At 38.3% G+C, this 27,940-nt stretch overlaps 1 protein-coding gene across 1 annotated transcript; it reads left to right on the forward strand.

The window, feature by feature from the left end:
• The first annotated feature begins 665 nt into the window (after positions 1 to 665).
• Positions 666 to 27,940, forward strand: LOC102971225 (rho GTPase-activating protein 20-like). Its single transcript, XM_042982689.1, has 14 exons — positions 666 to 954; positions 1,869 to 2,036; positions 3,907 to 4,056; positions 6,514 to 6,555; positions 7,401 to 7,485; positions 11,650 to 11,727; positions 14,198 to 14,264; positions 16,832 to 17,020; positions 20,195 to 20,370; positions 21,734 to 21,895; positions 23,813 to 23,922; positions 24,448 to 24,637; positions 26,098 to 26,209; positions 27,520 to 27,940. The coding sequence occupies exons 1-14, from the start codon at positions 890 to 892 to the stop codon at positions 27,663 to 27,665; spliced, it is 1,740 nt and encodes a 579-aa protein (XP_042838623.1). The 5' UTR covers positions 666 to 889; the 3' UTR covers positions 27,666 to 27,940.

Here is a 27,940-nt window from a genome sequence, read left to right on the forward strand (position 1 = left end):
GGTTCAAAGAACCCAGAGACCTGAGCAGTCCCCAGCAGCTGGGGAGGGGTCTCATGGCAGGTGGAGGTTTGCTATAGCTATGACTCCAGCAACCAGTTGTAATACCAGTCGTGACGTGGGACACTTACCCTGTGCCCCACAGACCTTAGCTGTGCCCTTGAGTACCCCGTTGTCCCAGTGAAGCAGCTGAATTAGTGATAGCCAAAACCTGGAAACGATCCAGAACTCCTTCACCAATTGGCTAAGTAAACTGTGATACATCCATATCATGGCATACTACTAAGAGACACAAAGAAATGAACTATGCCTCCAGCCATCTGGATGAATCTCCAATTACGTTGAATGGAAGGAAGCAAATCCAAAAATGTTACACACTATATGATCCCATTTTTATAACATTCTTGGACTGGCACAGTTACAGAAATGGAGAATGGGTTTGTGATTGCCAGGGATTAAAGAGGTGGTGGGCATGGAAGGAAGTCTGTGTGGCCGTAAAAAGGTGACACGAAGGACCCTTATGGTGATGGAAGTGTTCTGTACCTTGATTGTATCAATGTTAATATCCTAGTTATGATACTGTACTATAGTTTAGAGAGATATTACCATTAGGGGGAAATGAGTAAAAAACTGATGCAATCTGTCTGTATTATTTCTTACAGCTGGATATGAATCCACAGTTAGCTCAAAATAAAAAACCAAAAGATAGAGACCGAATCAGGGAAACAAGTATGTCAGTTTGTCAGTTATGAACTAAGCCTTAGAACCGTGACATCATAATGGCAGTGATCTTGACTACTGTGGAATCCTCAGGCTTCAAGCATTTTACAGTACTCTGCCACGTGCTGTAGACTCACTTCGATTTTCAGTGCCAAGAACTGAAGAAAAAAGGATGTTCACGTCAATCAGAAAGTATGCTGAACTTTTAGGTGGTCATTCAAGGCTTCACCTTATAAGGTAGTCTTTTAATATACTATTTTTGATCATCAAAACAGACTGACAGTAACTGGAAGTGTTGTTCTCTTTTGTTTCTTCTAACGCATATGGACTAATTCGTAACTTCAGCACTGATTTCATGAAAAGCTACTCATGTTCATAAGATTCAGTGCTGCTGAGCAGAAGGGAGGCAGCTTTACATTCTGGGGGGAAGACACTTTCTTGGCTCCATGAGAGAAAATTTTCTGGTCTGTGAAATAATCTATCCTATTTATGAAAGAATTTTTGCGTTCTGTACAATTTAGCTGTTTTACCCATGATGACCAGAAAGTCCTGTCAGAGTCATAGCTCAGCCAAGTAGTAGCTAAACTCTTATGTTTAGAAACTTTTTGATGTTTCCATGATTTTTGCTGGTCTTTGAGAATTTCCCCCAAAGTTTGAATGTTGATTTAGATAAGACTGGGGTCAGTTTTCCAGGATCTTCAGTTATCTACATTTTATGTTAACATGAAGCCAAGTTGTACTTAATTCTTCACAAACATCATTTTATTTTATATTAGGCCACAAATTGTCTTGTTTTTTGGTAGTGGTCTACCTTCTTATAATACTTTCTACCTTTGGCCTCTTGGTTCTCCCCTCCCAAATAACAGCTCGTGATTAGCTCTGTGGCTTTCTCCTCCCCACCTCTAAAAGTTGGCATGCCCCAAGGGCTTTGTCCTTGAAACTGTCTCCATCTGTATCAACTCCCCAAGTGATCTTGTCTCTTTTGATAGCTTCCTATAACTTGGTGATTCCTGAGTTTGAGCTCTGGAGTCTTGCTTTGGAGGTTGAGACTAATTTTTAGTGTTGTGTGAACCCTGACATTTAGCATAAAACTATATTGTATATATTTGACTCAGTAACTAGCTGCTCCATGGTGTTTGATGTATTTGCAGGGAAAGCTCTTCTGTTGACATGGACGCCCACAGCGAAAACACTACATCATCTGAGGGTGCCACCCATACCCTGCTTATCCATGGCCCTGTTGAACTCAAGCAAGGCTGGAGGAGGCAGAAACGGCACCTCTTCTTGTTCAATGATTTGTTGCTGATGACTAATACCGAGTATGTATACTATGCTATACACCTTTCTGATTATCATAAAGTTACATTTCCATTAGCCTTTACTGTAAGAAAACACTGTGTTTTTCTTTTGTTTTTGCAAGTGTTTTGATCCTTCATTCATTCAATTATGGAAGTCTTGTTTTGTACCGTGCCCCTGTAGATAAGACAGTTGAGAACGTGACAGGTAGTGTCTCTCTTGCCTGGGACCTACAGATAAATGATAAAAATAAGAGGGGGGGATGTATAGATTGTGATTAGTGCTTCCGGCAGAAGGGTGCCACGTGGAGAAGATGGGAAAAGGTATCAGGGGTTGTCTAGGAGGGCCTCTCCAAGATGGCAGCATTTAAACTAGATAAGATGAGAAGCAGTCACATTCCTAGACAAGATGACTGAAACTTCTAGGATGAGGGACTAAGCGGGCCTAAGTGGGTGCCACCTGGTCCCTTGGGGGGAGCGGCTCAGGGAAGGTGGATTTGACTGGAGCCTAAAGTATGGAGCATGAGATCAGATGTATTCAGGGATCCAGTCACACAGGGTCTACACAGGCCATGGCAAAGGGTAGAAATATTATCCCAAAAGATTTTTTGTTTAATGTTTTTATTTATTTTTTGAGAGAGAGAGAGAGAGAGAGAGAGCACATGCATGTGTGTGCGTGCGTGTGTCTGTGTGTGTGTGTGTGTGTGTGTGTGTGTGCGTGTGTGAGAGAGAAAGAGAGAGCAAGCAGGGGAGGGGCAGAGTGAGAGAAGGGGACAGAGGATCCTATGCAGGCTCTGTGATGACAGTAGAGAGCCCAATGCAGGGCTCGAAGTCACGAACTGCAAGATCATGGCCTGAGCCAAAGTCTGGTGCTTAACCATCTGAGCCACCCAGGCACCCTGACAGTATATATTTTTATTTAAGGTTGAAAATAACTTTTAAATCTTTCTGATGCAAGCTTATGTTTTGCTTTTGGTTTGTCTCTTGTAGGAAAAAACTGTATAACTATTTTTATCTGGGGCGCCTCAGTGGCCCAGTTGGTTAAGCATCCGACTCTTGATTTCAGCTCAGGTCATGATCTCACAGTCATGAGATCAAGCCCTGAGCCAGGCTCTGTGCTGGGCATGGAGCCTCCTTAAGATTCTCTCTTTCCCTCTCTTTCTGCCCCACTTGTGTTTGTGCACTCTCTCTCTCTCTCTCTCAAAAAAAAAAAAAATAATGTATTGTGTATTTTTGTTCAGCCCTCAAATACTTTTTGAAGTAAGCAAGACATAAATGAATAATTAACTGTAACAATAACCATAAAATTATATGTAATAATAAGTAACAAATCTAACAACAATAAATGAATTAATGGTTTTCTTTAAATGCTTTAAAATACGTACTCTCGGGGCGCCTGGGTGGCGCAGTCGGTTAAGCGTCCGACTTCAGCCAGGTCACGATCTCGCGGTCCGTGAGTTCGAGCCCCGCGTCAGGCTCTGGGCTGATGGCTCGGAGCCTGGAGCCTGTTTCCAATTCTGTGTTTCCCTCTCTCTCTGCCCCTCCCCCGTTCATGCTCTGTCTCTCTCTGTCCCAAAAATAAATTTAAAAAAAAACGTTGAAAAAAAAAAAAATTAAAAAAAAAAAAAATACGTACTCTCTACTTAATACTCAACATTCAGAAAAATGGCTAGGGAAAGTGTTTTGAGGGTCTTCCTAGGCCAGACTTTGCTCAACACGCGCTTTGTAAAAGCCCATGTAACCTTTTGCTGGGCTGTGCACAGAGGGTAGTAGAGATGAGGGAGGCACACTGTGCCCTGGAGCAACGAACCCTGGTGTCTCACGAGCACAGCTGCCCCCATCACATTTACGAAACAAACTAACAGACGTCTTGTTTGGGTATCTTTCTTTCTAGTTATAAAAACACCTTTAAGATAAAAAATAAAATACCACTGAGCACCATGTGGATAACCAACTGTACGGACAAAGTGGGAGATACCAGCATCAATGCTGAGAGGTCCTTCGTCTTGGGCTGGCCCACGGTGAACTTTGTGGCCACCTTCGGGTAAGACTTACAGCTTGGTCTTGTATTTACATGGGTTAGAAAGGAAAACATTTTAACCTGATTGTATATCAAGCCAGTGACTCACTTTTGAACCTCCATCAATGACACTTGTTTGCCTTGTACTTTCTCCAAAAAGGTTTTTATGTGCAAATGTAAGGAATAAGATAACATAGAGTGGGGACTACTGGACTACTGGAGTCACTTCCTTTGGTTTTGATCAGTGGTTTTTCAAGTGGGCTCTAGGAGCCACTTGAGGAGTTGGGTGTTTGGGGTATGTGGAAAGAGAATCAAGAGAGTGTGGTTCTAGGGCCTCACTCCAATATCCTGCCCCCTAATTCCCAGGGAGTTCTCTGTGTTTGTAAATCACAGGAATGTTTCTCTTGAGCAAGTACTATTAAATAGTCCAATTAAATTTGAAAAATTGCTTTTATATTCCCAAGTTAATTCATTTAAAAATAAGATGTAATTACTACAAATAAATTAATTGTGCCATCGAATATGAGATTGCCTGAATTGCCATGTACAGATTATCTTAGTTGGTATCTATAGAGAGGTGACAGTCTAAAGCAAAAGTTTGATTTCATGGAGTAAAGATTAGTTGTGCAAGACACATTTTCAGGCTGACATGAGGATGGGGAATGTGGCATCCTGAGAGACATTCCTGGTTTTACAGGGGTCATGCAACATTTACATCTGTTGTTTGAAACAACCACACCCCAAGTCTCATTCTTGCTTTACATAATGAGTGAGTGTTCATCACATGAACACATCACCCTTCTTTCTTCTCCTCGCCCCACTCCACCAAAATCTCACGTGTCATCATAAAGATGAGACAACGAAAATGTTTACAAGTTGTTAATTTATTAAATTCTGTAATGCAGCTGTTGACATAATGAAAAATTTTCAAAACTTACTGGGAAGAAATATGGATGTATATCATCTCTGCATGTCTTCTTTTCCATGACATATTTCTGAAAAGATTATCAGTTCCTATTGCTTAATGGCCTCTCCATGTTGCAAATGGAAGGAAATAGTTTCAGTTGATAATATATAAAGTCTTTGATTAGGGAATTTCCAAGAAACTTTTTTTTCCTAATGAGAGAGAAAATGCGGAAGCCAGGTTTGCACGTTAGGTTAGTTAAAAAGCTGTATAAATATATATACGGCATTTATAAGAATGCCTGGCACCTAGTGCTTTTGTTACTTGTTATTATTACTGTTCTGCAGATTGGCATACATATTTAGAAGCTATGTCCATGCAGGTTGGGATGCTAAATGGGTGTTCCATTTTTCTGATGAAACAGGTCTTGAAAATGGTGATGGAGGGAGTGGGGAGCAGTGTTGCTGGTAGGAGTATAAAATGTGGCAGCCACTGTGGATAGTTTGATGGTTCCTCAATAAGTTAAACAGAATTATCATATGACCCAGCAATGCCACTTCCAGATATATACCCAAGAGAAATTAAAAACATGTTCATACAAAAATTGATACACAAACGTTCATAGCAGCATTGTCGATAATAAGCAAAAAAAAAATAATAATAATAATAATAATAATAAATGGAAACAACCCAAGTGTGTATCAGCAAATAAACAAAGTGTGGTATAAGAGCTGGAGACAGTGGGAAATGGAGAGCGACTACTTAATGGACACTGGGTTTGCTTTTGGGTGATTAAAATGTTCCAGAACTAGATAGTCATGATGGTTGCACAATAGTGAGAAGGTACTAAAGGTCACTAATGTTCAATGTTATGTGTAATTTACCACAATAAAAAAAAATGCTAGTAAGTGATAAGTCCACATATGAATGGGGTTTAAAACATTCGCATTTTTTGCTACTAAATCCTAGGGAAACTTTAGCACGGAAAATAACCTTTAGTAATTTAGCCGTAGATGGACTGATTTTGCTCAGAGGATCATAGTAATGAAGAGTAAGTTTTCTAGGAACTAATTTAACATATTACAATATGCTAATATGTATAAAGAAATAAAATATTATGGCTGTTTTTTCCTAAAAAGATATTCTTATTTCTAGGCCAAGATAGTTCCATCCAAATGCCAAATTTCTTAAGTACGATTTAATTTGAATGATAATGTTTCTTTATATTTGATAGCACTTGCAGGGGCAGGAACACTCTAAGGTAAAATTAACTTTTTCCAGTTCTGGAAACTGAAACTCAGAGTGGTTAAGCAACATGCCCATGATCGCATAGCTTGCATCACATAGTTACAATTAAGCGTTTAGATTAGAAACCAACCTTTCTTCCCCTTTAGGGTCTATTTCCCATTATTGTAATACTGCTCGTAAATGAGCAGGGTCCATCAAAAGCTCGATTGTGAGGAGAGTACAACTTACACATGCAACCACATCAATAATAACTGGCTGCTGCTATTTTTGTCTGAATGGTGATCTTAATAGTTTGAGTTTGATTTTTATTCCCATTTCTTAAATTGCAGGTCTTCCGAACTAAAGGAAAAATGGTGCTCTTTCCTTCAAAGGTATTTTGTCAGTATACATATTTTAATTCTTTAACCCATGATAAGAGAATGCAAATTTCCTCAAAACCATGCCCTCAAACTCTTCTCCTTCTCCTTAGTATTATTAGACTATTCCAAATAATTTCTTATTTAGATTTACCCTGGCTGCCACTGCAGATAATGTGCTCTCATTTCTACGTATATTTTGCTTATTTTTGATGAAGTTCTGTTTATCATTCTCATCTTCCCCTTCTTTCCAACCTAATGATTGGAGCTAACATTATTCTCAAAACATACATTTCCTTAAGTGCAGATTACTCACTGATTGTCAAAGCAACTGCTAATTCCTGCCCTGGAGCCCAGGAAGGGGCTGGGCCCTCCAGTCTAGGTAGGAAAGCTTTGACCACTGGATCTGCTGCTCAGATCTCACATCATGACAGTGATCTGTTGTTTTTTGAGTCATGTCTCATTTTCCTGAAATATTTTTGCATGTTTTCTTCCAGCCCATAATTTGATTTGGCTATTTATTTATATGCTTTTTTTTTTAAATGTTTATTTATTTTGAGAGAGAGAGAGAGACAGTGAGTGGGGAGGGGCCGAGAGGGAGGGAGAGAGAGCATCCCCTGAGCAGGTTCCATGCTGTCATCACAGAGCCCAATGCAGGGCTTGATCTCACGAACCATGAGATCATGACCTGAGCCAAAATCAAGAATCGGATACTTAACCAACTGAGCCACCCAGGTGCCCCTACATGCTTTTAAAAAATGACACAGTATGTTGAAAATATTAGCAACATAGATTGATTTGAAAGTAAGCTAATAGCTAATTCATCCTACTCAATTTGGGTTATTATTGAATTTGATTAGGTACATCAATCTAGCCAAAGAGAAGGACCAGCAAAAAAGCATTCCCCTCCAAATCTTCACTGGAGACATCGAGAACTGTGGCGGTGTAAGTGTTTTTAAGACTAAAAATTAAATTCCAAGTTCCTGATTCAGACAGAATGAAAGAGATGGAGATGGAGGGGTAGATAGGGAGGGAGGGAAGGAAAAAGAAATAAGGAGGTAGAAAGGAGAAAAGAAAAAAGAGGAAGAGAGAGTATTTAAAAAAGTGCCATGTTGGAAAATGGATTTCCCTGTCTACACGTATGTCTTTGTATACATAAAAAGTGACTTAGGTAATATGAAGCAAGAGGAATCCAAGCTAGCTACAGTGCGTAAGCATGGAAAAATATTGCATGTTAAATGCCCATAATATTTCTCTGAATCCTTCTAATAGCAATTACAGTGGCTTCTAGTAAAGTGATTTTCACACGCAGGTATATCTTACTAGAATTAAAACATTTTGTTCCAATGGTCACTACTTATGTACAGAATGGTTTGGATTGTTTCCACAGTTCTTTTTTCCCCATGATGTTTTATTTGGTATAATTGTAAACTTACAGAAAAGTTGCAAAAATAAAAATAGTACAAAAAACACCCCCTGTACTCTTTACCTGGATTCACCTATCTGCAACACTTGACTCCATTTGCTTTACCATTTCTTTTCTTTCTCTGTCTCTATTATGTGTATGTATACACTTATTTTTGAGGCTCATACAACACCATGGCCCTTTATCCTTAAACCTAAGTATTTCCTAAGAATAAGGGTATTCTCTTCTATTACCACCCTGTAGTTATCACCTTTAGTAAATGTAACATTGGTATAATGTGTTACCACGCCATTAGTGTTCCCATTTTGTCAGTTGACCTTGATAACGTCTCCTTTCTAGTACAGGATCCACTCAAGGGTCAGGTATTACATTCAGTCCTTATGTCCAATGCAGAGGAGCTTTGAAAGGTCTTTCGTTCCAAGGAATATCAGGATTGACTTGAGCTCAGAGGGATGACACTTTTAAGGGATCAGCATATTTCTATCTCACTTTCTTTATGCTACTGGAGAAAAAAAAAATCAAACCAATTGCCCCGGTTATTTGTATAAAGTTTGATTTCTGAAATTGTAGTGCAGTAGCCAAGACATTTACAATGATATTTTTGGGTATTTTTAAATGACACTTTTTTTTCTGTAACACTTTACAGTAGCTCGAGATCACACAAAATAGTATTTGAAGGTGGAAAAAGACGTAGTTGAAGACAGTTACTTCCTGGCCAAAGGAAAGGCCACGCAAATATTTTGATCTGTTTCCAAGCACCAGATAGATGCACTGAATGGAGACGAGAGCAGAGACTTCTCCACAGCAGAGCACATTCTCATCTCTGCCCGCTTTGATTTCAACTGTGGGAGTGGGTTACACTCAGAATGCTTCATGGAAAATTACTTTGAAATTTTTTAAAAATCAACTTATGTATAATTTACACAAAAGAAACATTTCTAATGGTCTTCATTCATTCCTAAGATCCAAGTTTCCCCCAACACAGTTTCATTTCATCCTAGAGAAACCATCCTCAGCATTTCTTGTTGTGCAGATGTGGTGTAGGCAGATTTCCTTCTTTTATCTGAAAATGGCTTTATTTCACCTTTACTCTTGAAAGATAGTTTTGGGGATACAAATTGTTTGCAAATTGTTTCCTTTCAGCCCTTTCAAGGTTTTGCACTCTCTTTTCGTTTCTGTGCTTTCTGATGAGTAGTCTGGGGTCATTCAAACACCAATCCTCTGAAAGTGATTAGTCATTTTTCTTTAGCCACTTTCAAGATTTTCTCTTTATTTTTGGTTTTTCGTAGTGTGGCTACGAAGTATCAAAGCATGGTTTTCTTGAATCTGTCCTATTTGGCATATTCTGAACTTCTTGAATTTATAAACTTGTCTTTCATCAAACTTGGGGACTTTTAGTCATTATTACCTCAAATATTTTCTTCCCCATTTTCTTTCTTCTCTCCTGAGATTTCAATTATATGTGTATTAGACCCTTTCATACTGTTCACAGTTCCCTCAGACTCTGTTAATTTTTTTCAATCTTTCTTTCCCCTTTTCTTCCTCAGACTGGATAATTTCTATTATCTATTTTCCAAAATCACTGACTGCCATTTGTCGTCCCCATTATACAATGTTCCCTAGCCAGTAAATTTTTTCTTTAAGATATTTTTCAGATAAAAAAAATTCTATTTTTAAATATATTTAATTTCTGTGCTAAGATGCATCCCTTTTTGTTTATTGTGAACATATTTTCATTTGGATCATTGAGCATTATTGTAATTGCTGTTTTTGCCTAACAATCTGAATATCTAGATCACCTCAGAGTTGGCTTTAGCTCTTGAGAATTGATCACATTTTCCTGGTTTTTCATATGAGAAAAAAAGGCAACATTTCCCTTTCTTTTAAATAATTTCAAAAAACAGTTTATTTCTTTAAAAGTTATTTGTTTATAAAGAGCTCTATCTACTGAAATTTGTGTTTTGGAGAACATACGACACGCAGGAAAATTTACATACATCCTTGGAATTACTATTTTGAACACAGTATGTTCCTTATGCCATGAAAACCATTATCTGGCAGACCAAATAAATTAAGGAGTGATATTAGCATTTCAAAAGAGATCTTTTTTTTTTTTACATTAAAAAGATTTCATGGGAGACTTGTTAAGTTGTATTGAAAGGTTTTCAGACATCTTAAAAAATAGCAGAACCATTACTTCTAATTAAATCTCAAGCTAAGACCCAGTCAGACTTTTGAATCCTCCTAGATAATTTAGCATAGGAAGCCCCTTACATCCCTGACTTTGAGTGCTCTGATCTCTGCTGCTGGGTTCTAAACATTTTTTTATACTCCTTAAAGCTACAGGTAGTTTGAAATCAATGAATGCTTTTGTTTATAAAAGTCTGATTATCAACTTTCATAGCCATCTGACATATCAAATAATTCCATTCCATTCATAAGAAGAAAAATACAATGAAAGGCCAAGTAATGAATTATGAAAGTGTTTCTTTTAACTCTGTTCTTAGTATTTTTAAGGCCTATGAGTGTCCACTTTTGCTGTTTGCCTTCTTTAAGCACTCTTTATCAAAGGACATAGGCCTCATTGCTTAATAATGTTATATATTGTCTTATTGGTTACATATTGTCTTATTTTAAAAAGAATTTTTTGTTAACATTTATTTATTTATTTATTTATATTTATTTATTTTTTTTTTTTGAGAGACAGAGCATGAGCTGGGAAGGGGACAGAGAGAGAGGGGGAATCACAGATTCCGAAGCAGGCTCCAGGCTCCAAGCTGTCAGCACAGAGCCTGATGCAGGGCTCGAACCCATGAACCATGAGATCATGACCTGAGCAGAAGTTGGCGGCCTAACCGACTGAGCCACCCAGGCACCCCTCATATTGTCTTATTTTAAAATGTCTTTTGGAATTCAGATAGTCTTATAGATAATATCTCAGAATCCTATTAATCCCTTTCAGGTAATTTTCTGTAAACTGTTTTCCTAGTTTTGTGGAGCAGTTTCTCAATGTAAGGTATGGTAGAGAGCTATTATAAATAATAAGCCACTCACTGGCAGAGTTGGGAATGGAACGTAAATTTCTAAACTTTTCAATCTCACCTCCTAGACTCCTTGGTTTTATTTGTCTCAACAGATTTCAACAATGAAAACCTTAGTAACTATGATGCCTGACACAAAGAAAGTACTGACCAAATAGTAATTTTTTAAAAATGTCTTTTATAGCTAGTTCTTATTCTGATTTTGCTGAAACTGAGTGTGTAATTGCAAATGAATAAAGCCATACTATAAAAACACAACTCAGGAAAAGAGAAAAACATCCAGCTCCTCTTTTTTAAACTATCCCCTCTGCTCCATTTTGGAACTAGCTTTATGGAGCTGAGGATCAGCCCATGCATCTTCTTGGGATTCTTTTGTTTGTTTGTTTTGTTGCTTAAGCTTCTGTATTTTGTATGCCTCAAATCCTTTAAGAGAAATATATGTTTTACTGCTTCCCACTGGCTTCATATTATATAAAGAAACGAAAATATAATTAAGAGTGTATGCTCTTCATGTGCTTTATTTTGTCATTACCTGAAAGCAAGCTTTGCCTTTAGAATATGGGTAATAATTTGACAGTAATTAGTCACATGGTTTCAATTTTTTTCAATTTATAGCAATTTTTCTTTATTTCTTTTCTATAGTCTATAACTGTAACAGTGGCAAATTCAGACACAGCGAATGACATTATCAACATGTCACTACCAATGCTAGGAATAACTGTAAGTTGCCTGCAAACTATTTTTAGTGAAAAACCAAACTTGACCTTTGAGATTTGTGTGTGTGTATGTGAGTGTGTGTTGTGCATCTCCCATTATAAAGCAGCTGATTATTAAAGATATCATAGCCATATTTTGCTCCCCACCCCAAATTGAGAAATTGAAGGCAGTGAAGCTATATACATGGGCGCCCTTCTGGTATTTCCATTTTCAATTTTGTGCAAATTCAAAATCAGAGCAAAAAATTGGGCTATAATTTTAGAGTGCTAATAACAACATGCAGTTCACTGTATACATTCTATACATAGACAGTAAAATATTTCAAAATTTCTAAATATTTCCTTCTCTAGTGGACTCTTCTTTCTGTGTCATCTTTCCTGATTCCTCCCCATCACTATTTACCCTGGTCATCACCCAAGGACTCAATCTCAATTTAATGAGTCTTAAATTACATGTTTTGCTGTAAATGTTGACATGAAGACCACATGGCTAGAAGCTACATCCCCTTGATATAGGTCCTAAGGATGAGACTGCTAATGCCCCTTCGGAACTGGTAAAGAAGACAAGTTCTGACTGAGAACATGGATCTGGGGGCATCTGTGTACACATCACTTTCATCCAGTTTTGGTTTCAGCTCCTTACGTTTTGATGGGGCTAGTATGAGTTGCTGAATTTTTTTTTTTTGATGAAAGAAATGGGTAGATATATTTTTTTTAATTTTTGTAATGTTTATTTTTGAGAGAAAGAGAGAGAGAGAGAGAGAGAAAACATGAGCAGGGGAGGGGCAGAGAGAGGGAGACACAGACTCTGAAGCAGGCTCCAGGCTCTGAGCTGTCAGCACAGAGCTCGACATGGGCTCGAACTCATAAACCACAAGATCATGACCTAAGTTGAAGTGGGATGCTTAACCGACTGAGTCACCCAGGCACCCTAGGGTATATTTGAGGGGATGCTTTGTAAGGGAAAAGAGAGGGTGACAGTCAGGTTGACAAAACTGAGGGAGCACTTATAAAGCACAGCTTCTTGTATAAAATCCTCTGTAAATGTGAAAGTGTCTTGTTATTGTGACATGACATAATTACAAGATTTGTATTGAAATTCTATCTGAACCAATGGTATAATAAAGGCCCTTAAAAATTCAGGGCAACCAGAATTTGGCATAAGAACTCAATTATTTCTGTAAAAACAAAATTTAATAATACATTTGAAATAAAATTGAATTGATATGTAGTGAGTAAAACACATCTCTACATTGATTTCTAACAATGCTTACGATTGTATATCATACACATCTCTGTATGATATATACACCCTGCGTAAGAATTAAATCTTGGAAAGAGAGTGAGTGGTTTTAGAGATGAAGTTGGGAAGACTGATTAATGATATTGTTCATTTTATTTCATGTTTATGATTTTCCTTTGCTTGAAGTGACCCATCTCACTAGACAACAATTTCCATTTTAATGAAGAACTCGGGTTATTTGCTCATGTATGTCTGATTTAAGGGATTCCAACATAGTGTTTCTGAACCCTACCTTAAGAGAAAAGATTCTTATTAGCTCTTACTTCCTATTTGCAATACAATTTTGAGCTGATTTAGCTGTGTATGTGTGTGTGTGTGTGTGTGTGTGTGTGTGTGTGTGTGCGCTTGTGATTCTTTCCATACCTCTGACCCTCCTCAAGGCAAGGCCATGATTTTTAATCAGAAGTCAAGGACAAGCATAGTACCTATCATCAACAACTCCATTTCAAACATATTTTACTTTATCCTCCTAGAAAACTGTTTAAAATAGTTCAGCAATCTTTATAATTTAGACTTGTTAGTTTCAAGTGGGATTTCCAATATTATTGGGCAATAATTCTTCACAGAGTAATTGTTTTCTGCATCTGATTTGTTCTCTAGGTTAGAGTTCTTGTCCCTTCTCTCCCTGTAGTGGGGCTTGACTTCACTTCCTATCTCCTCAAAGCTTCTTGGGCATTTGTCTGCTCAGGGCTGTTGAGCTATTATGGCCTTTCAAGTTACTTTGCTCGGGAATCGTCATGGCAGGGTGTGTGGCTCTCTGGACAATATGCTTGTCTGTGCAGGGACATTTGGAGGCAAAAACCAACATTATCCAAGGAGTCTAGAGACAGCAGAAGGCAGGACTTCTGAGATTAGACTTTTCCTCCTTGGTGAAGGGGCACAACTGTGGTTTCTTATGCCAAGGGCCACCCACAAAGTGAGGGCTGGATTGTACTGTGGTTCTCCAGCCTTTATCAAGAAATGACAAGAATCTGAGAAGGTCTACTGGAGGCTGTGAGGGGAGCAAGTTAACAAGTGTTGTTAACTCAAAAATTGCAGCTACCTCCATAGACCAAATAGCATTTATACTGGCCCTAATTCTTTCTTTTTCAAAACATAGAAATGCTAAGAAAATGTGTTCTTCAAGTACTGTGAAAGATTTGTTGTGATGCATAATCTTTTTGTTTCCAAGGGCTCTGAGAAAGACTATCAGCTGTGGGTCAGTTCTGGCAAAGGAGAAGCCCCACAACCACTAATTGGTAAGTGTCAGGGACAATCTAAGATGGGATTGAGTAGGTTCAGAATTGTAACTCTAAGTCTCAAGGTAATGATTGTTCTGTCTTTAGCTTAAATACCCTTAAAAGTGAAAATCACATGCAGTATTCACTCGTACATTTATCAAATAATTCCTGGGTACTTACTCTTTACCAGGCACTGATAACATCTCTTCATTCAGCATCTTATGGTCTAGTTGGGGAGAGAAATGTAAATTTTTCTTCTCTATCATTTTTTTACCTGACAAATAGACCTGTATTGAAAGTTTTTATTTATTTATTATTTACTCACTTATTTACCCACTTACTTAGGTATGAAATCAAAATGGATTGGAATTTCTTTTTCCCATACATTTATTTTTCATATTTCAGTCTTGAATTCCATTTCCTAACTACTAAGTAGCCTCTATTTTGAGAATCCTCTAAAATCCAGTCATGTCTCTGAATCCAGGTATAAATATGTACCGAACACTTGTCCTGTGCCCATAAGTTTTTCAGCATAATAAAGAAAATGAGATAATCACATTTAAACTCGTCCAGTCTTCACTGACTAAACCACCTGTACTTTGCTGTTTCTCAAGCTTTTTCCAGCATGGTTCTTAAGGTTGTTGATAAACACATTGCACCTCTCCTAAAATAGTGATTAGCATGAGTGATCTAAAAAAGAAAAAAAGAAAAGGAAAAAAAATCTTTGGATTAGCAAATTTATTCAGTGTTTACCAGAAATAGAAAAATTAAAACAAGAAGACAGGATCTGTAGCAGACCTTGAAGTACAGTAATGTATAGTAATAGTGACAATGATTTCTGCTCGAAATCTTAGAGCATTCCCTCTTACATGCATTTTTTATCCTTTTAATAATCCTGTGAGGCTATTACTCTTTTTCAAGTGATCTAAAGAATATCTTCAACTGACCTGGAAGTCTAAACAAACACATTTTTTCTATGAAACATATATTCTCAGAGAATCACCAACCACATAGCTGACTCCACCATTTAAAGTTTTTGTGTTAACGCTGACATCTTGCAAAAGTCGTTCAGCAATAAAAGGGGAAAAAATTAAATACTTAAATATATTTATCTTAATAAAGTGCATTGATTTAGATAAAACAATGTAGATGATAACTTTTGAGACTTGGAACAGCTTCACGCATGAAGGCAGCTCTAAGGAATCCGAAGAGCCTGTCATTCATGATGATCCTTTAGCAGCATTCAAAATGTGTTTCTTAACGTGCTCTCAATTCTCAATTGTGGATTGGCTCCTGGCTATCTTGGTGATTTGGTTGTACTGCTGTCATAGGAGCTTCTTTTGCCTTAAAGGAGGGAAGTCACTGTGGTTCTCGTGAACCGAGCATTGACGTTTCATCTGTGCCAGATGAAAAGGAGCAGCAAAAGCTCCCCAAGTTACATACAATAATAAATCAAAAATGACAGAAAGAGAACTTTCATTCTATTCTTAAAAACTGAAATCCGTATCACAGCACAGGGTCTTTTGAAAGTTCTATGGAGAGGAAACAATTTAAAACATGAAAGAGCAAAACTAATCACTTGGCAGGCAACTGTTCATGATTTGGGGTGTGGTTTTCCACTTTGTAAACACCGTTTTGCACTTTGCTGCTGAGTTTCCAACACAGTACAGCCTTCCCTCTGATCCTTGCTTGCAGGATAGCCCTGGTAGGGAGGGTGGCAGTGGGAGGGAAGCACAAAGCATAAAGGCAACCCATCCCATCCCATCACCCTTGAGTAGCTCTGGCTCTAGAACTGACAAAAGGAAATGAAAAATCTGTTTGACTGATATCATGTGTGAGAGAATAGTGACCATAGCAAGTCTTAATACTGTGGCCAACTGGGGTGCCTGGGTAGCTCAGTGGGTTAAGTGTCAGACTTCAGCTCAGGTCATGATCTCATGGTTTATGAGTTCGAGCCCCGCGTCGGGCTCTGTGCTGACAGCTCAGAGCCTGGAGCCTGCTTTGGATTCTGTGTCTCCCTCTCTCTCTACCCCTCCCCCGCTCCTACTCTCTCTCTCTCTCTCTCTCAGGAAATGAATAAATGTTAAAAAAAATTTTAAATACTATGTTCAATTGTTGAAAAATATTAATCACCAATTTTTATTAATATATTTACTCATATCCTTATAAGTTTGTGGGTAAGCATTTCAAAGGATGAATGTAAGACTCAGAGGGGTCAAGTAGTTTGCCTAAGATGTACAGATCTAGTTAGTGTCAAGGCAGAAACTAGAAGGCCTTAAATATTCTCAGATGGAAACAGCAAAAGCCAACATTGTGCAGAGCAATGCACTGATGTATCTATGTATTCCAAGCAAAGGAACATGATTTAACTTTTCTCTTCTCTTTTTAACATCTTCTCCTTGAGCACCTGATTTCTGCAGCGTGTCCCCCATAAGAGGGTATATGGTGTATATGGGTATATGGGAGAGGAATCCACAGGAGAATAGCAGCATATACCAATGCGATGCACACACTCATGTTAAGGTAGGTTTGATGACAGCCATCAGCACCAGCCTGAATTTACATTTAGACTTTTCTCCATTTAGGACATGAACATCCCTATGGAATTAAAATGAGCCATCTTCCATCTACTCCACGGCTGCCACAGGGACCAGAGGCCTCCATCTCTCCTTCCACCCTCCAGGAGCCCCTCCTTCCAAAGGAGGGGTTCCCAGAGATGCAAGGCCAGTTCATCCTGAAGCCCAGACACCCAGTGCAGAACCAGCAAGGGAAAGGTGAGCCCCTTCCCTTCCTTCAAGTGCCTTCTTTTAGCTCATATCTCCACTCTTGAACACAAATTCATGACACAGGGCCTATTCTCCGTGTGGGGGTGGGGAGGGACAGTATAGGCAAGAACCCAATACCCACCCAGAATGAGGCTTAGAGAAACTCCCAAAGGTCTGAAATCAAGACCTGACTCACTTCTTGGAAGGTCATTTGTTTTAATTCTTCTAGGTAGACCCTTACTCTTTTCTCTGTATCCCCAGAGCACTTTCTACATAGTATTATGTGTGTACACATCTGTGTGTCTTCTTAGAGCACAAGAGTTTTATGGTCTAGAAACTTGTCTTCCCTATTCCAGGGTTTTGTCTAGTATCTCAGGCCATCACAGGAGGTGTGATGTCTAGTCTATGTGGCTTAAACACACCTGGAACAGAAGAACTTCAGTGGAGTAAAGAGTTACAGAATTGACTTGCATTTATTCTGGGCTTAGGCTGAAGTGGCCTTGGGTTCTAGTTAGAACTGAACTCTTAATTCTACCCCCACTTTCCACATCTGTTTCAGACCCATGTCAAGACTGGAACTAGATGATCTTTATGGTTAGGGCTTTTTAATCTTCTGTCTTACTATTTTTCCCTACCATGCCAATATTCCCTCATTGATATTTCATTCTCTGATGAAAATGTGATATTAACCTGAGAAGCATTGGGGGTCAAAAAAGGAAGTATTTTTATTGTTATTATTGTTATTCTATAAGCTCAAAGTTTCAAAAATTTTATTTTTTAATATTCATACTCTAACTCGATCATTAGGAAGTGCTAACCCAAATCTTGCCAGTATCCTTGAGAAAGGATAGATTTCTATCGAGTTAGCTTGTTTAGTCATTCCCATATTTTTCATGTCTATGGCATATATTTTTATTAGTCACAGAGGCAACGTGAACTCTAACACCAAATAATGTACATTACAAAAGGTCCAGCTAAGCCCAAAAATGTCTTTGAGAAAGTATAAGACTTCAGATATACTTGCTTTTTTGTTTTTAAATGTTTGTTTATTTTGAGAGAGAGAGAGAGAAAGAGACAGACAGAAAGTGCACATGAATGGGGGAGGGGCAAGTGGAAAGGGAGAGAGAGAATCACAAGCAGGCTCCACGCTGTCAGTGCAGAACCCCACATGGAGCTCAGTCCCATGAACCATGAAATGACCTGAGCCAAAATCAAGAGTCAGACGCTTAGCCACTCAGACTCCCCATGTATTTGCTTTCTGTATATACTCATGGAGTAGCTAGATTTATGGCTTTGTATCAAGGGATACGACACTCTTCTTAAAAGCATTCTTAATTAAAGCTCAATAATGGAATATATTTGGATAGTTTCGAAATAATAAAACTAGGGTAAAAGTAGGGAAACCAGGTTGCATACAACTCAATTTATATATTAACTTGTATCTTAAGCAAACATTTGTACGTTTTGATGTACAGGAATCTCCTTCTAGATTTAAGAATGTATTTGCTTTCTTCCTTCACTCCTTTTAAAATGTCAGGGGTATGGACTTCAAGATGGGAAGAAAGAGCCTTAGTTAGGCAAAGTGGTGGCATTCCTTCATGTTTGCATACCTTCTAGAGGTTGCAAAATGAAACCGAGAATGGGAGTGAGGTCTCCTTTGGGGGGAAGAGACTGATATCTAGACTGCCCTAGGCCCTCTCAGCAAGGAAATTACTTTTATCAAGGCTGCCATGAGCCAAGCCTTGTGCTGAGTAGTACATTATATTTAGTTCAATGAGTTGTAGGTAGCATCATTTATGTTAAATTTGAGCAACCCGAAGCTTAAAGATTTTTGAGCAACTTGTCTAAGTGGCAGAGCCAGGACACTTCTGGTTCTTAGATGTGGTCTCTCTGATCAAGCACCAGGAGTGTTGCCACCCACATAAGTGATGCCCTCACTACATCTCAGAGAAGCCAGTGGATGGGTGTTTAAGGGTATTTGGTGAAATGTTGCTCATCTGTTTATCCAAGTTGTAACTTGACTTTTCTCTGGACTTTTAAAGAACTCAGTTATTTAAGCAGATTATTTAAACAAATGTTAAGGTACCTTATAAGGAAAACATTGATAGCTGAGCAGTAGAAACTTTGAACTCAGCTTTTCCATTGCTGATCACCTTTTCTTTGTAAAGCTCTTCTTCTGCATGCCTTTGATAGGGAGTGTTGGATAATTAAAAACCATCTCCAGGTAGCTTGGTGGGGTGTCACAAGAAACACAGCCACCTGGGGGCGCCTGGGTGGCTTAGTTGACTAAGTGGCTGACTCTTGATTTCCGCTCAGTGTCATGATCTTACAGTTCGGAAGATCGAACCCCAAGCTGGGCTCTGTGCAGGCAGCGTGGAGCCTGCTTGGAGTTCTTTCTCTTCTCTCTCCCTGCAGCTCCCCCTGCTCACATGCACTTGCATACACATACTCTTTCTCTCTCTCTTTCACAAAATAAATAAACTTGAAAGAAAGAAAGAAAGAAAGAAACAAACAAACAAACACACAAACAAACACAGCCACCTGGATAATCTTCCCACATAGCCAGCGTGTAAAGACTACTTCCCATGGACCCCCTCTCCTACCCCCCGCCCCCGCATAAAGTCATCCATGGAGATGGCTCAGAGTAGAGGAGCCTCAGGCTGGCTGAGAAGTGGGGTCAGGCAGATTGTGTCATGAAAGGCAGATCCTTTTGATCAGAGACAGTGGAACATTCAGAAAACCAAAGAGGAAATCTAAGTCTGGGAGAAGACTCACTGTGAAAGCAGATGATTACCAAACTCTGCTTGATTTGAATACTCAATCTTTTTAGCTTTTAAAACTGGATCTGACACTTGAATCCACTGATCATACTTAACAAGAGGACACTAACAACTACAGGCTAAGTGCCTCATGATGCACTATAATAGGTTGTAAATGGCACCAGAAGTATTGACCCTGAGTCTGATCAAGTCTCCAGTTTTAACTATCAGTTTGCTGGATATGGGGAAGAACACAGTAGCACCATAAGGATAGTATTAGCCAATTTCAGAATGTGGAGAATACTACACAAATGACTCAATTTCCCTCTTCTAGCCATAGCAATGAACATGCAGTAAAACATAAATGGAAAAAATTAAGGTTAATTAACTTCTACTACTACTATTCCTCTCATTTCTTCCTTAGGTTCAGGCCAGAAGACAGTTAAAAGGAATCCTTTCATAAACTGGGCCCTTAGGTGGGGCCCCAGAGCTTGCCAGGACAGCCAGTGCACAGCTCCACCTTCTGCAAAGCCAGCACAGCTCTTCGGAGTTTCCCTCATGGATGTGTGTGATAATGACCACCTGCCCTCCCCCATTCTGGTAGGTCTCATTTTGGTCTCTTGTTAGCCCTCCTGAGGAGGGGGAGCCCCGAGAGGCCGAGTGTTCTCATCCAAATCTACAACCAAATGGAAAAATAATTAGCCAGTTCCTGGATTTGGCTGAGAAGCTTTGTTTCTATTATTTCAAAGAATAAAATCTGATTTAGGTACTGCGGAGTCATGAGGCAAATACAACAGGAAAAGATAATTCTTGTCCATTCTCCTTGTTTCCACAAAGACCCACATAAGCCTGTTCAGACCAGCCAAAATATGGACTCTGTGTGCATGAATCTCTGAGAGTCTATCTCATCTTTACATTCTCTTTTCATTGCCTTCCTGAGCTCATATTAGTCTCCTTCAGCTGAGTCTACTCAATCGTACAACTCAAAATATCTCATGAAGCATAGTGACTCATCTTCTGGCAAATATGAATCTGTTAATACTAACAGAATATGTCAAATGAAAGCCACAGACTTTGGCCTGTCCTATCTCAAATTGGTGTACTGAATTGTCAATGTTAACATTTATTGAGTATCCAGGGTTTCTCTGAGCACTATACTAGATGTAGGGAATGTTATGCTACATATGAAGAAATTTATGATGTTACTTACATGCTAGCTACTACCCCAGTCCCTGCACTACAGCAAATTTAGGGGGTAGCTATGAATATCATCATCCCAACTCACAAATGAATTAGAAAAGCCTCAGTAAAAATGTATGTGCCCTGGGTCACACACCAGATAAGTAGCATAACAGAGTTCAGATCCTTTGGATTACCTGGCTCCAACCCCTATTATCTTTCTACACTGCAGACAGAGGACATGAAGGTACAACTAAAGGCAATGAAAGACTCATGGGAAGGGAATGTAATCAGAGAAGGAGGAGAGAGTTTTTGAGCCTGATTTTAAAAGAGGGAAAGAAGGAGAAGAAGTAGGAATGGAGTATACAGTCACTTAAAGAGGAATAAGCAAATGGAAAATGAGCGTGGCAAAGAGATTCCCACACTTGGGGAATAGCATGTATGTAAGGGAACAATGAAAGAAGAATGGTGGGGTAGGAGAGAGAAGGGTGATTCTACAAAGGCCTTGACACAGAGACTAACTTTTTAAAAGTATTAATTCACTGAAAAGGAAAAAATCTGATTAAAACAAGTGTTTAAAATGGTTTAGTGTATGACTGTAAAGTGTATTTTTGGGTAGACAATATATTTAAAGACGCTGAAAAAACAAATCCAAATTTACTTTAGTCCTTCCAGCTCTAAAACACAGTATGGTCACATTCCCTAGCTCTTTCAAAAAGGAGGCAAGCTTGTGTTCTGAACTTATGGATATGAAATGTCATGTACTTTTCATTTCTTTCTATAGGATATGCTTTGCTTTATCAATCAAAAAGGGCCATTCACAGAAGGCATCTTCAGAAAATCAGCCAATATGAAATCATGCAGAATCCTGAAGGAGAAACTAAATTCTGGGGACAAAGTGAACTTGGACAGTGAATCTGTTCTTGTGGTAGCATCTGTCTTAAAGGTAGGGAAAGTTCTAGCATTATCTACACATGAGTAACTGAAGCTATTATTGGTGTCCTTCATCATGATTGCCCAAGAACCATAATAGGCATAATAGATTAAGTATCTGACAAACTGAAATACACGTCACAAAGTCAAAATTTAAAGAAGCTACTTTAGGAGTTAAAAACCCCATATTTCATCACACTCCACCCTCCCCACCTTCACTCCTGAAGACACCATGCAAAATACTAATACTAGTAATAATAAATTTCAAAAATATATGCTTACACACACAGAATATTTACCAAAACAAATGTCCTGCTTTTGATGACTTTCTCACCACCCTCATAACAATGAAGGCAAAGTTTCCAAAAGAAAATTCATATTAAACATTTGAAAATAAGTTTATGATGAATCAAAAAAGGCTCAATGAGGCCACCAAAATGTCTGTCCACTTAATCACTCTTTCCCATGTTTTTTAATGTGTTGTACTTTAAAAGCATAGAACGACTACCAATTGTACCTTTCACCTTTACCATCCTTGGCATCCTTTGTTAATATTTGTCATGTTTTATCCACCATCCCAAGGTTAAAACCACATGGTAACCATTTCCTGCCACATGCCTCTTCTTATAAATCTAACTTTTAAACTGGGTGCAATAGACAAAATTAGTTTGGAATTCTGAAAATTCAATGGATTTACACAAAAAATAGATTAATTTTGAAATGGTACAGCTAAATCACAAGTATCCAGTTACATTTCTATAAGAGGAATAATAGAACAGAGAAAGAACTTAATCCATCTTGACACTTGTTAACAGCTCTGAACAAAAATATGTTAATGTAGTAATGACTACAAACAAGTTACTAAAATTATCTTAGAATCTCAGTCACGTTTGGTCTTTCCTGATCTCCCATTAATGTTTGACCATATGATAAATAGAAATAGTCCAGAAATGACTTAGCTACCACAACTACACTGGGGCCATAGTAATATATACCAGTAATATGCATAGAGGCATCAAGAAACAGGGGAAAGAATGATGATACACCAGGTATGCAAATAGTAAGATGAGTGTTGCCTTGCTTTTCTACCAAGAGTTTGTAGATTCTTTCCTATTTCCATGTTATAAGCACAGACTAGGAAGGGGGTGGCCACTTATGGATATGGTTCATAGACATTTCTAAGGTATTTTCTTCATAAAGTTGACTGATCTTGGTGGAGAATCAGGCTTTGCAACCTCGACCTTCATAATATCACGTCAAACTAACTGGAGAATTGGCCTAAACTAGAAAGGAATATATCACAAGGATGACAATGAGTTTGCCATTAGACTGTCTACTTTTATACAGTTAAGAAAAGGAAAAATGATGCAAGTATGAGAGTAGCATTCTCCCAAGGAGCACATACACCTCAAGTCAGAAGACTTAGTTCTTTCCTGATATGTATGCAAGAGCACACATGTGTGTTTTTTTTTTTTTGTTTCAGTACTTTTCTTGCTAGAATTAGGAGCTAGCACTGTGTCTAAAGAGCTAGCACTGTGCTATTTGCTATTTGCAAAAATGGGTATGTGTATTTCTGTCCAAGAAGCAAATAGAATTTAAGATGGTCTATCTCTGGACCTGTCACTTTGTAGTAGTTTGTTAAAATGTACACAAAAGAGTAAATTACAGATGATAGAAGGGAGCTTTATCTTCATTTCTACCAAAGCCTCGGCTCTGCTTTTATGCTCTTAAGTTTTAGTTGGGAAAAAATCCAAGCACTGCTTGTGTGTGTGCAAGTCAACGGAGAGTGAGAACCAAGCTCTGTGTGGGTCACAGTTTGGGTATCTGTGAAGGAATGGGGACTGAGCTCTATTTTTCAACTAAATGTTTTCCAGTATATATTTTCTATAAGAATTATATTTATTTACTTATTTATTTTTATCTACATAAGGATTTTCTTCGAAATATCCCAGGAAGCATATTTTCATCCGATCTCTATGACAAATGGCTTGCTGTTGCTGATCAAGGGAATGAGATGGAGAAAGTAACTGCAGCCCAGAGGTAATGATGTAGTAATTACTCTACTCTGGGCATGTCTCAAAAATACAACCAACGTACTATTAGAAAAATATTGGCTTATAGTTTATAGCTTTGTCCACTAAAATAATGCCAAAGAGTTTCAATTCTTCACACCCATGGAGGCCAACTTAAAAACAGAGGCATGCCTTAATGCTATTATTGAATTCTTATGTTTCTCCTGATCTTATTAATGTGGAATCCCTGACCATGTTATACCTTCTGAATATATGAAACTGGTAGACAAAATCCACTGAGCTAAAAGGGCTGCTCCAGCATCAACTGCCAGTGATACGAACTTCAGTTTGTCAAACATTTAACCAGAGAAGTTTTATCTGGTTCAGGAACTGAATTCAGTGAAACATTATTGTATACGTTCATGCCTGGCACTCCGTTACAGTGGGTTGTGTTCTAGATACACAATGAAGTACTCTGCTCCCTGTCTTTATATTTCCAACTTCCTAAGTGAAATGACTTGCCTTATTTAAAAGTGCATTTTTCTAACTTTAGGCTGTTAGACCAGCTGCCAAGAGTGAATGTTGTTCTCTTGCAATACCTTTTTGGAGTGTTACACAACATTGAGCAGCATTCCTCATCCAATCAGATGACAGCTTACAATTTATCAGTGTGTATAGCCCCAAGCATTCTTTGTTCATCTAATTCCTGCAGCTTGGGATTAGAAAGCAACTTCATAAAAAAGGTAATGAGAGCTTTCATTTTTCTCCTCTGCTGGGTAGAATCCCTACTTTGAACCTGAAATTTGCAGTAGCAACTCTGATGGATCAGTTTCGTAAAGTGCACATTTTTGTCATGCTGCCCTGAAGAGGCAGGGTCCATTGTCTTGCTCTGGTGGGGTATGGCAAGGGGTGTTGTTAAGTGGGGAACTCAGAGAAGTTGAGTGGCTTTGTCCCCATCCAGGAGACTAAACACTAGATTGCCTGAACAAACCAGAGAGGAGTGCCATGATACAACAGAAGAGAGCCTGGGCTTTGGAGTTTGACAAGTCAAGGTTCAACTTTTAGCCTAATCCTTGAGGGACATGTAACCTTGGGCAAAGCCATGGTTTCCTCACTACACAATGGTGACCACATCCAGTTCCTCTGGTCATTACTGGCACATCTTAGGTGGCTTGGGCAACATGAGCACCCATGGCTCCAAATACATCGGCCTTCCTCTGCCAGTTGTGGTTCATTTAGAAAAATACATGGCTACTATTTTGCCTCTGCTATGTCATAAGGAAACTGGTAAAAGATTCCAGAATATCCTAATGGAGCCACAACATGCTTAATAAGATCACAGCTCTTCCCCAAGCTCACCCAGAAAGCGAGCATGAAGCAAGGTGATACATGAGGAAGTACTGCAGACAGACAGCCATGTTTTCTCTCCAGCTGCATGAGTTTTCCTTCACAAAAAAAAAACCAAAAAAAACCAAAAAAACAAAAAAACAAAAAAACAGAAGTCACTGCTTCCTAAGTTTAAGATACTTCTTCATTTAAGAAGTGAATTTCATAAGTTTTTGTCAATGCTTTATTGTTTTATTTTTTTAAGGCTTATTTATTTATTTTGAGAGAAAGAGAGCAAGGCAGGGGCAAAGAGAGAGAGGGAGAGAGAGATACCCTAGCAGGCTCCTCACTAGCAGTGCAGAGCCTGACTGGGGCTCAAGCCCACAAACTGAACCATGAGATCATGACCTGAGTCAAAATCAAGAGTCAGACGTTTAACCGACTGAGCCACCCAGGCACCCCTATCTATGTTTTATAAATTTTAATAAGATGTTATATACGTCAGTTACAGCTCAATAAAACTGGAAACAAATTTTTTTGAAAAGAAAAATTTAATAAGGTAGGTTATACTTTGAAAATTATCCTAGTTTTCAAGATGTAACCATTGATATCAAAATGTTAGCTATTAAACAAGGTCACAAATTATAACTTTAGCCCACTTTTGAACAGCATTTTAAAATCTGTACCCAAATTATATTGGAAAGTATCACAGTTATTACTTAGAGAACTCTGCTTTCTATATATTTTTATCAAGTCTGAATTTTTCCTCAGAATTCTTTCACATTTTTTGTTAGATCCAAGATTCACATACAAAATGTGATTTGTAACTATGCCATATGAAAAAAAAGTGCCTCATTTTTGTCTTTTTGTGTTACAGGTTTCTCTTGTACAACTTCTCATTGAAAACTGCCTCAAGATATTTGGGGAAGACATCACTTCCCTCTTGGGAGAGAGCTCAACGAGCTGTGATAACAGCGAGAATGCTGCAGGTACCGTGAATAATTTAATTGGCTTTGGTGAGAAACAGACAGCAAGGTTGTCAGGGTTCATGGGAGATGCTTAGCCAGTGCTGTTCTGGAGCCCAGAGCACATCCCCAGGGCAATGATTTCCATCTGCGCCTTCTTCCGAAGTCTGGTTCACTGGTCAAGGGAGGTCTCACCCTGTTGCGAGACTAAAGAAAGGATAAGATGAGGTCTCTGGCTTCAAGAAGTTTCTAGTGTGGATCATGATAGCATTAGGAGACATGATGGTATGATATAGTGTTTGGGAATTTTTTCAAACAAAATTTTAAATGGGTCTCGTATATATATATTATATTTTTATATATGTAGTTATGTATAATACATAATTATGTATTTATATTTATAATATATAAAATATAAAAATATATATTTTACACATATATACATGTGTATATATATATATATATGTGTGTGTGTGTGTGTAACATATATGTAGATATAAAATAGATGTGATTTGGTCAAAACCAGAGTGAGGGGCACGGAGCACTGCCTGTTTTATTCCCTCCTCTTTCCTTTTTCTGCCCAGTGATCCCTGAGGCACCACAGGATTCCAGTGCTCTTTGAAACAGGTTGAAAATAACTGGCATCATTGAGAAAAAAGGACTTGACTTGATGCTAAACAGCTTTCCAAAATGTAAATTCCTGTGCCTCTGTTTACCAACTATGTTACCTTTGGCCAATTATACTAGCTCAGTATCAGTTTATTCATCTCTAAAATGTGGATGGGGGCACCTGGTGACTCGGTTGAGCATCCGACTTTGGCTCAGGTCATGATCTTATGGTTCGTGAGTTCGAGCCCCACTTCGGGCTTGCTACTGTCAGCCTGTCAGCACGGAGCCCAATTCGGATCCTCTGTCCCCCTCTCTCTGCCCCTGCCCCCCTTGGCTCTCCCCAAAATAAAATAAATATTTAAAAAATAAATAAGTAAAGTGTGTATGAAAATAATGTCTAAATCCTAGAACTGTTCTAAAGATTAAGTAAGATAATGGATGTAAAATAAATTTGTAAACAAGGAATTAACAGGGCTAGAAGTTCCCCTGAGACTAGAGCTAGTATTATTTTGAGCCTAGTGAGTCACAGCTACCTGGCGGCAGTCCATTTTATAAGACTGCTTAATTTTATAAGACTGCTTAATTTTAATTTTTATATATAATTTTATGTATATATTTCTTATATTTCTTTAGGAAAATACATGTCTTTAGGAATTACGATGAGTCTAGTGTCAGGTCTGAGAATGTACTTATATAAGACAACTGTGTGTTTTTTATTTCATCAGTGACAGCACAACAACCTCTTGAATCCAAGCCAGTGACGGTGATAGTGATTTACAAAAAGGCACAACTGCAGGATAATACCAAGACTTCATCTGGCATGGATCCACATAGCCACCTGTCTACAGTTCTCAAAGTCACTGAAGACTAGAATCTCCATAATGACACTTGATCCTTCCTTTTCCTTTATTTCATATAAAATAGGAAATATAAAGAACTCTTTTTCCAGTGAATGAAAAATGAGCCCCTTCCAAGGCCCCAGTTTATCCCATTTGAGTTTTTCTTTTCCTTGATCCCATTTATCCCTATTGAGGTAAGCTTCCCACAAAATATCTCTTCTGTCTTCAATGCCTACCACATCATATTTTTATTGTATTGTTTTGCATTGTATAGTTTTATATTAATACAATAAAAATCACTCCCTAA

The sequence above is a fragment of the Panthera tigris genome, chromosome B1 (genome assembly GCF_018350195.1).
Source record: "Panthera tigris isolate Pti1 chromosome B1, P.tigris_Pti1_mat1.1, whole genome shotgun sequence".
In the NCBI taxonomy this organism is placed as follows: domain Eukaryota; kingdom Metazoa; phylum Chordata; class Mammalia; order Carnivora; family Felidae; genus Panthera; species Panthera tigris.

What these genes read in the sequence shown, in the direction of transcription:
- LOC102971225 (XM_042982689.1), top strand. Translation starts at nt 890, where the DNA reads ATGTTCACGTCAATCAGAAAGTATGCTGAACTTTTAGGTGGTCATTCA. An exon ending in GCAGAACCAGCAAGGGAAAG is followed by an intron (nt 17,021 to 20,194) that starts GTGAGCCCCTTC and finishes TTTCTTCCTTAG; the next exon opens with GTTCAGGCCAGAAGACAGTT. An exon ending in TAACAGCGAGAATGCTGCAG is followed by an intron (nt 26,210 to 27,519) that starts GTACCGTGAATA and finishes TTATTTCATCAG; the next exon opens with TGACAGCACAACAACCTCTT.